This window comes from Triticum aestivum, chromosome 4B (genome assembly GCF_018294505.1).
Source record: "Triticum aestivum cultivar Chinese Spring chromosome 4B, IWGSC CS RefSeq v2.1, whole genome shotgun sequence".
NCBI classification, from domain to species: domain Eukaryota; kingdom Viridiplantae; phylum Streptophyta; class Magnoliopsida; order Poales; family Poaceae; genus Triticum; species Triticum aestivum.
The window spans coordinates 301355659-301366087 of NC_057804.1; the positions used below are offsets into that span (position 1 = coordinate 301355659).

The following is a 10429-nucleotide window of genomic DNA, read 5'->3' on the forward strand; positions in this document are numbered from 1 at the left end:
AGCTAATTGCATGTTTGCAAGGCTTCCCAGAGACTTGAAATGCCCTGCATGTGCATGTCCTATTTGCTAGATCAGTGACGTGGCACTTGCCACCTAGTGCAACACTCTCACTCACCTCTGCAATCATGTCATCTATTCTCTCATATTCAATGTCCAGCCCCCTGCTTATGTCATTCAACTCCTTCATGACACTTGGAAGTATACGTCGACCTTGAAATTTTCTAGCTACCCTTCTCCTCTTCTCAAACTTGACAGTAATCTTTCTCCTGATCTTGTCCATGAGCTGAAACAACATGAGACCTTTGTGCTTGCGGATCTAGTTGTTGAAACACTCGGCCAAATTATTTGTCACATAATCCACTTTTGAGGAGGTTGAATATTTGCTCCTTGACCATAGCCTGCTGTGGTACTTGTTTAAATATGCTATTGCAGCAGCCTTTTTCTCCTCTATGTCTGCCATGTGATAGTCAAACCCTCGAGGAGTCCATGAATAAGCAGCCGGCCACAAATGATCATCAAAAACTTTACCATGAAACTTTTTCTTGAAGTTCACAACCAAATGTCGCATGCATTCTCTATGTTCTGCATACCCAAAGACCTGTTCGATTGCAGTGTCAATCCCTTTTCCCGCATCTGAACATATAGCTAGACCAGGGGGAGAGCCAATAGCATCACGAAGCTTCTCCAAAAACCACACCCAACTTTCAGTAGTTTCTGAGTCAATAACTCCATAGACTACAGGATACAACCAATTGTGCCCATCAATGGCACAAGCAGTAGCTAATTGGCCTCTATACTTGCCTGTCAAATGAGTGCTATCTATCGCCAAGTAAGGTGTGCAGCCAGCCAAGAATCCATCGCACAAAGGCTTCAGCCCAACACACATCCGTATGAAATATTTTTTCTGATCATACTCCATGTGGTCAATCGCAACTATGCTTCCAGGAGACCTCTTCTCAACCTCAGCTTTCCAAGCATATAGCTTGTCAAAAGAATCATCCCAGTTACCAAACAACTTAGCCATTGCTAGCCCTTTGCCACGGAATACTTTCATGTATTGGACGTTGATCTTGTACTTGTCATGTAGCCTCCTCCGTAACTCCATCGGCCGAACACTAGGATCTTCTTTCACCCAGTCCATGACTTTCTCACACACCCATGCCTTTGAAGCATTTTTCTGCTTCTTTTTCTTCTTTGCGCTAGAACAAGTGTGCTCCTGCACATGAACTTTGACCTGCATTAAATAAACAATGGAAAAAACTAGTGTCAGTCAACTCCATTTTATAACAAAAGATCACTCAACAAAATTATGCGACTAACACACCTCCATAGTTTCTTGGTCATCCAACCTCCCAACATGAATTCTCCATTTACAATCCATCTTCTTTGCCCGGCGACAATAAGCCCTGAATCGAGTAGGTTCACTTTTTTCAACCTTGAATTCGAACTCTTTCTTTACAACATATGTAGCAATTGCCAACCTAAACTCTTCAATGTTGGGGTACTTTGCGCAACATGCATTGGCGGGTTTTCTTTGTCATAAGCATTTTCTGGAATAGCATCCGGTCTAGCATCTTCTGCAACCCATTCCTCATCATCACTGCTATCCTCAACATAATCATTATTTGGTATATCTTTTTCTTTGACCTCATCATCACTATCGGAACCAACACTGCCAATTGAGTACTGGTCCTCCTCATCTACACCAACATGTTCATATTCTTCATGCGGATTGTCAAGATATGTATCTGTTAGGCATACACTAGCTTCATCAATGACGCTACTTGGTTGACTAGGCAGTGCTATAGATGGTGTTTGGTTCGAAGGAGTACATGGAACATCAACATTATCACTTCTCTCGGAATATTTGATGATCAAATGGCCACTTCTATTATGATCAAAACAGGCAAACATTTTCATGCATTCTTCATCATTTGACACAGAGATATTTTTGCCACTAATGGAATCAAAGTACTCAAGAAATATATTATCCTCTGAGCATAAAGCAAAATTTCCGGCAATACAAGCCAGCAAATCCTTCATACTTGTCCTACTACCCTCAATAATCTGCCAACTAAATATCGAATCCCCAGTGATTTTGGTTCCACTGCCACAAACCTTCACCTCTACTGTATAGCTACAAGACTGGATCATCCTGTGGATGATGCAAACCATGTCAATTGTGCATTCTACTACCAAAAATTGCAGCAAAAAGGGATAGGGAGCCCGAGAAATTACCTAGCGCAAATAGCAGAGAGAGAGGTCGAGCCACATTCATCAGCTATGCCGTCCTCCTCGTCGGGCATGGAATTCTGGGGCAGATGGGCTGCTGCAAGTGCGCCCACAAAGGAGTTGATCTTGCGGAGGGCCTCGGCCGTCGGTGCCACTGCCCCACTCTCCACCTCGCCGGAATCCCCAATGCTAGGGTTCTGGGCGACATGGCCACTCGGAGAGGTTGGTGCTGCTGGGCCCCATGTGTTGGCCATCAAAGACGTGGTGAGACGCGGTGGTACAGGCGCGGCGGCAATGGGGCCGTGCGACAAGGGCTGGGGAAGCGCTGGCGGCGGTTCCGCCATGAAGCGCCGCCTAGATAGCATCAGAGATGCGGTGGGCGAGAGACCTGGGGAAGCGCCAGCGATGATTCCACCATGATGCGGCACCGAAGGGGGGTGGGGGAGTGGCGGTGGGGGTTGTGGTGGCGCCGACGGGGGTTCCTCCATTGCGGCTCGCTGGAGGCCGGCGTTGCGTTGCGCGTGCGGATTGGGGATGGTCGGGGGGTGCGTGGAGTCGTGGGATGGGGAGGGTCGGGTGCGTGCGTGAGTTGTTGTTTTTTCTAAACTAAGGGTAAATTTGGAATTTGTGGGAAATCTAACAAGGAAAACGGACACTATCTAACGGCAGACTAACGGCAATGGCAAAAAAGCAATAGAATTTGTTCGTGTCTGGTATATAAGCACCGGAGCTTTGTTGGATGGCAAATGAGCCATTGCTGAGGTTGTCGATGGTATAGAAGCAATTTTCTCTTGCAAATATCCTTGAGAAGCAACAATTTGAATAGAGGGATGATCATGCACAGTTCAACCAAAATCACAGTTGCAAACGCCAGCCATATCGATATGGTCGTTGAGGAGAAACATTCTAACGGAGAAAGGCACACAAAAATCTGAAAGAAACAAAATCAAGCAGCAACTTGCCAGTTTGTAAAATTGGGAACAGAGCACACCATAGTGTGGCTTCGTATTGTTCCCACAAAAAAGGATAATAAAGCAATATGGCTGAAAAATGAATTTTTTCTACTTAGGGAAACTACTCGTAAGAGGTAAATGAAAAATATAAAATAGATGGACAATCATAGTTCTCTAATCCGAGACATGCATCTGTTATATGCCTCTATCAGTACACAGGAGGCAAGACATCAACAAAAGAAAGGAAAGAGGATTTGTGAGACTGTCACCAAGGTGAAAATAATAGTCATAGCGGAACAAAAAACATCATCTCCACATTTGATCTGAACCAAGGAAAGAAGTGGACTCCACATTTGATCTGAACCAAGGACAGAAGAGGATTACATGTAGTCAAAGAAGCATAGCACACAGAAATAAATTAAAAGTATAAATTCAAGACCAGCAAGGCAAAATAAAAATTAAATTAGCAAGGAATGGATTGTAAGAATAAGCCCATTTGGAATATAAATCACTTAAACTTCATGATGGAAAGAGAGAAAGCCATATATAAAGAAGCTACAAATGTTGATTTTGGGCAACATGTCATCAGGGACATACACACCTGTAACCAATGGAAACTCAAATAGTCAAACCATCTCAAGAAACTAGAATACCTTAGCTGACACTGAAAAGGTGAAATGATGTTGTTAAAATGACCTATAGTTTATTTTCTTAACTAATGACAAGAAGTTCTTGTGCATTATTGCAACTACATTCATAAGTTGTGGCCCTGCTAGACACTTCCAAAAGCACAAAGCAGATATTTAATAGACAGAAAATGACCCCACGTCCTCCAAAGGAAAGTTACGACATCACATGCTCGTCATAAAGAGAAAAGTTGTCACAACGTATAATTTGTGGGCATGTAATTGGCAAGAAGCCCATAACTTAACTCTCCCAATTCATCTAATGTACCAATAGTAATGGCATTAATACGAGTGAATCGCATAATCTGACTTCAGACTAACACCATGAATATGGTTCAATTAGCACACTCAATTAGTCCATCTAGAATACACAATGCTCAGTACTAACTCAAACCTTAGATCCGATTCACCGATTGTTGATCCTGAAATAAGGTACACACCACCTAACCTGTTTGTTTGCACTTAAAATGGCAATGTAACTTTTTAGCTCTATGTGTAGTGCCCAATCCTAGAATAGATTAAACAAGAGGAACTAATTAGCATATATTTTACTCAAGATTTGTACGGGTCCAGATTTAATTTCTTAGTTTAAACAACCAAACAGTAGAAAATAAGTTGTTAGTAGAATATTTCTGCAATGTTTGTAAAGTAGAGTACAAAATGCAAATCAACTAAGATATGAGACATACTGGATAAGATAGGATATAACTGAATGTATAAAACACCAAAGAGAAAATGTGGAGAACCAGGGGGTGTGGCAGTTCGGCCCGGGCATGACGCGGAGGTGGAAGCACCAATATCAGCTGCTACTCCTTGAAGTGACAATGGGACATTCTCTGGGAATTTTCATAATCGAAGGAAAGCTAGAAAACATCAAACAAACTTACTACTTCAGATAAAGAAGATGAGAACTACCATGGCAATAATCTAATCTAACCTCCGTTCAATCATCAACAAACACATAGAAGTAGAAGCACGATAGAATCGGTTCACAAAAAATAAGAACTACCATACCACAATATCCTTGTGCAAGAGAATGCCAAATATCATGATTAGAAACCAGTAAGAATGATCGATAAAATAGTAATGATGTATTCTAAATTCATATATAAAGAAAATACAGTGCGGTGCATTTTCTATGATGAACTGTCTATATGAACTCAAAAGCATGTCATTAACTATATGCATCCCATCTCAACATGGAAGAAGTATTCCAAACATTTGATAGTGTAACTCTCCTACATCATATATATTTCCTAACGGATTAATGAAAGAGAGGTCAAACAGAATTACATCTTCTCCAGTCTTCAAAGTTGGAAGCACAACATGGATTAGATAAAATTCACGCTTTCAAATTTCTTTTGTCTCTAGAACTAATAAATCGATATCAACTCACCGCCAAAGATATAGCAACAAAATTGGAAATCTGGACACTACAAGCAAGATACAAAACAGATGTCACTATTATTTATGGTGCCATCATAAACCAGTAGGCACATCTGCTAGATTCTTATTTAGAAGTTGAGATGACACTATTATTTCTGGACGATATCAATATGCTACCTGCCTCACATGGAATAAGTGCTACAAAATCAGAATTCAGCCCAAACAGTCTCACTAATCCTTCAGCTACAAAGCAAGAAAAAAAGAGTGGCATGAGTAGTACAGCTAAAATCCGGAACAATAATATTTCTAGCACTAAGAACCTCTGAAAGCAAAATCGAAGACATAAGGACAAAAGTGCAATTATGTGTAACAGAGGCCGCACAACAGACATTAAAGTGGCACATTCTGAAATGACATCTTTAGGAACAAATTATGTGTAACCGAGGCCGCACAACAGACATTAAAGTGGCACATTCTTAAACCTGACATCTTTAGGACCAAATTACTCAGGGATAAAATCTGATAGAATATGAACTCCATGTATCCTATCCAAGCGGTAACTATAAAAGGGAGTATTTAACCAAAAACTACCACAATTCGCGGAAACGTGACAGAAAACTACCACTTTACGATTTTGTCCCAAAAACTACCACTTTTTTATTAATCCGTGACAAAAAACTACCAAGTGCGAAAACTGCTCGCTTTGCTTGGGTTAAACGCGAATCTGACTGCCCGATCCCACACATAAACGGGCTAAAAATGCAATCGGATCCCTAGTTTTTCTTCAAAAAAGCAATCGGGTCCTCCGCCTCCTTCTCCTCCTCGTCGCCGGCCTCCTCCTTCCCCAGCCGCTTGCCGCCGGCGGACGGGAACGGCTGCTGCTGCGGCGAGTCCATGTCGGCACGCTGGCGGGACCGCGCGGCAGCAGGCGTGGCGCGTGCGCGCGTAGAGCAAGCCGCAGGGCGTGGAAGAGGAGGCCGGGCGTGGCCGAACACGGCGGGGCACGAGCGGCCGAGGTCGGCCGGGGTCAGGATCTCGCCAGGACCCCCCTCCTCCGCCCGCTCGTCCCCCTCTTCCTCCTCACCAAGATGGAAGGCGCCGGAAGCCCTGGATGCCGCCAGCTCCGACGTCCCCTTCCTCGGGCTGCCGAGATCATCACCGCCATTCCGTCACCTCCAAGCCTCCTCCGAGCACGCCGACCATCCCAACGTCTCCGCGGTGAGCTCATGGACCGAATTCCCCTCTTCCCCGCCTCGATTTCTTGCTTTAGCCGTCACCCCCTTGAAGACCGAACCGCGCCGCCGCACGAGCTCGTCGCCGGCCACATTCCGGTGACCATTTGGTCCCAGGCATGCGCCCATCATACTCACCGCATCACGTAGACGCCGTAGGTGATAATCGCACATCGCCACGGCCATCGTAGCGTCGACCCCGAGCTCACCTGAGCTCCGGCGACCACCAAGGTCGACGCCGGCGACAACTCCGGCCTCCCCAGGCCCAACCGCCACAACCACTCGATGCGCGAGTTCACCAGCAGTCCGTATCATCTCCGCCGTCGATTTGGTCGACGGAGGACCAAATCCGAGCCTCACCGCCGTGTCTGGCCTCGCCGGCGTCGAGTCGCCGGCGAGTTTGACCTGTTCGACCCGGGGTTTGACCTCCCTGGGGTCAACACACGTGGGCCCCGCCCCTGATTAGATTAGTTTAGGACTAATTACCCCTGCTGACACTGACAGCGGGCCCAGTGGCTGTTAATTTGATTAGTTAGATTTAATTAACCCTGTTAGTTAATTGTGTCACTGACATGTCGACCCCACTGGTCAGGTTTGACCTGGACCAGGTCAGTTGACCTGCTGATGTCACACCTACGTCATGCTGACGCAATTAATATTTTTCTGGAATAAAGATAATCCAAGAAATTCCAGAAAATGTTTTAAACTTCTAAAAATCATATAAATTCAACCGTAACTCAGAATGAAATAATTTATATATGAAAAATGATAAAAAAAATCCAATCTATCCATCTGTACCATTTTCATGTATGTTAGAACAACTTATGACTACTGTTTAGGACAATTCAATTAAATGGCATTTAAGAAATCACATATGGAGTTTGAATTTGAACCTAGGATTCAAACCAACTCTATTTAACTTGCTGCTAGTTGCATTAGCTCAAACCACAGCATATTGACATGTCATGATCATGCATCATATTGTGCATTGCATTGATTGTATTTCTTCCATGTTTGTCGGTATTTGTCCCCTCTCAGTAGATGATGTTCCGACGATGAGTTCGATGACACCGATGAAAAACTATACTATCTTCAGAAGTGCCAGGCAAGCAAAACCCCCTTGTTCATTCCGATACAATCCCACTCTCTCGCTCCTGCTCTATTTTACTGCATTAGGACAACAACGATACAACTGTTACCTGCTGCGGCAGTTGAACCCCTTTATCCTCTGCATGAACTGTCATTGCCACAGTAAATAGATGAAACCCACTAGCATGAGTAGGAGTTGTTTGAGCCCTGATGTGCCTACTCATTCATGCTTGTTTGTCATGCCTGCTATTGCTTAGAGTTGTGTCAGGTCTGATTCATCGGGGATGAATTGGAGGTGTGTAAACATGTCCTACTGTGTGTGAGCTAAGTGTGTGAACACGATTTGGTAAAGGTGGCGGTGAGATGCCATGTAGGAGTACATGGTGGGTTGTCTCATTGCAGCCGTCCTCAGGAACTGAGTTCTGTGTTTGTGATCCATGAACAATTACTACCACACATTGGGTTCCGGTAACTCGACCCCTCTCGACTTATTAATCAACATGATCTCTGTCCAGGAGTTGCAACTAGTTTCTGGTGTTTGTAGGTAGTGTTAGTAGTCTACCAAGTGGCACCCGGTACAGGTGGGCTTGGGACAGACTAGGCACCGTGGCACGGTGTACCAAGCATAGATCCACCCGTCGAGGTGGGCTTGGGAACCCTGCACACATCGTTTGGGGCCGTGAGCGACACCCCGGCCGGATCTCCTTGCGGATGGAACCCGAATAGGCGATAAACCTGGACGAGAGACTTGTGTGGTTAGTAAGGTCGTGGCTGACACCCTCGCTGGGCTTCCGCTTGAAGGTTGCTGAGTACATGTCGTGTAAACGGCGGTAAGTGGTGAGAGCCTGTGTGAAGAAGTACACCCCTACAGGGTTAATATGATCTATTCGAATAGCCATGTCCGCGGAAAAGGACTTCTGGGTTGCTTGTACAGTTCATAGACAAGTGAAAGTGGATACTCTAAAATACGCAAGATAAGCATGAGTGCTATGGATGGTGTTCTCGTAGGGAGACGGGAGCGGATCCATAGTGGTGTATTGATATGGTGAATATGTGGACTCGTGTGCGCCACCTCAAAAGAGTTACTTGCAGTCGTAGTTCAGGTTAGCCACCGAGTCAAAGCTGACTTGCTGCAGTTAAACTCCACCACCCCCTTTGTTGATAATGATGCATATGTAGTTAGTTCTGATGTAAGTCTTGCTGGGTACATTTGTATTCACGTTGCCTAATTTATGTTTTTGCAGAGAGACTTCAGTCTCGCTAGTAGTACCGTGTCGACTTCGACGTTTAGCTTGTTACCTCAGCTACGATCTTGTGCCCTCGGCAGGATCTGGTAGATAGTCAGGCTTCTCAGCCTTTTTCATTTGTAGATGTCTGTACTCAGACATGTTAAGCTTCCGCTTGTGCTTGACTTGTGTGCTCTGAATGCTGGGTCATGAGACCCATGTTTGTAACATCTCGCTCCTCGGAGCCTATTGAATAAATACTTGAGTTGTAGAGTCATGTTGTGATGCCATGTTGTATTTGCACATATCGAGCATATTGTGTGTATGTTATTGAAATGCTTGGTATGTGTGGGATCTGACTATCTAGTTGTTTATCCTTAGTAGCCTCTCTTACCGGGAAATGTCTCCTAGTGTTTCCACTGAGCCATGGTAGCTTGCTACTGCTACGGAACACTTAGGCTGGCCGGCATGTGTCCTTCTTCATTCCTGTGTCTGTCCCTTCGGGGAAATGTCACGCGATGAATACCGGAGTCCTGTTAGCCCGCTACAGCCCGGTTCACCGGAGTCCTGCTAGCCCAGTGCTACAGCCTGGATTCACTCGCTGATGACCGACACGTTCGATGTTGGGTCATGGATGCCTGTCCCTGTAAGTTTGTGCCACTTTGGGTTTACGACTAGCCATGTCAGCCCAGGCTCCTTATCATATGGATGCTAGCGACACTATCATATACGTGTGCCAAAAGATGCAAACGGTCCCGAGCAAAGGTAAGGCGACACCTGTGGGGATACCGTGCGTGAGGCCGCAAAGTGATATGAGGTGTTACATGCTAGATCGATGTGGCATTGAGTTGGGGTCCTGACATCAAGATCGTGCCATAGAGAGAACACGAGAGAGAGAGAGAGAGAGAGATCAAACACATATCTACTGGTACATACCATCAGCCCGAGGGTGAACTACTCCCTCCTCGTCATGGATAGCGCCGGGATGATGAAGATGGCCACCGGTGAGGGATTCCCCTTCCGACAGGGTGCTGGAACGGGCTCCCGAGAGGTTTTTGGTGGCTACAGAGGCTTGCGGCGGCGGAACTCCTGACAGCTTTGGTATCAGAGCTTGACTGCCTGTAGGATTACCAAGCCAAACTGGTCGAAGTTGAGTCTAGAAATTCTTTAGTTATATAAGGGAATTGATTGTGGGATGGAACGTAAGGCTCTTTTTACTCCTTATACCTTATGCCCTTCTGATCTGAGTCATCTTATCTTTCCTACGGGGTTAAGGAATTAGGATTTCTCTTCTTTCTATCAGGATCACGTGTTACTAATCCGTAGACCTATAGGATTGATGGTTCTAAGCTTGAGTTCAGTTCCTACTATCTTCTGTATGTTAACTGTTGATCTTGAAACCTTGATATTGTGCTTCTGAGTGGCTATGCCACCATTTTTGTAGCATGTCTCCAATCTTTCGAGCATTTACAGCCGTTATGCTGTCCGAGTCATCCCAGGTTTCTAAATAGTCTGAAGCATTTGCAAATCCCTTCCTCATGTTCCCGATGTGCCTTTGGTCAGATTAATCACACAAATCAGTCAGTTGAGGTACTTTATTGCCTTGACATATATGTCGGAGCTAG

General features: G+C 45.0%; 1 protein-coding gene across 1 annotated transcript; it reads right to left on the minus strand.

Moving 5' to 3' along the window:
• Positions 1 to 316: 316 nt before the first annotated feature.
• On the minus strand, positions 317 to 5842 carry LOC123090085 (uncharacterized). Its single transcript, XM_044511548.1, has 4 exons — positions 2239 to 5842; positions 1516 to 2155; positions 1325 to 1453; positions 317 to 1234 (listed from the first exon to the last, which is right to left on the minus strand). The coding sequence occupies exons 1-4, from the start codon at positions 2718 to 2720 to the stop codon at positions 317 to 319; spliced, it is 2169 nt and encodes a 722-aa protein (XP_044367483.1). The 5' UTR covers positions 2721 to 5842.
• Between the last annotated feature and the right edge of the window lie 4587 nt (positions 5843 to 10429).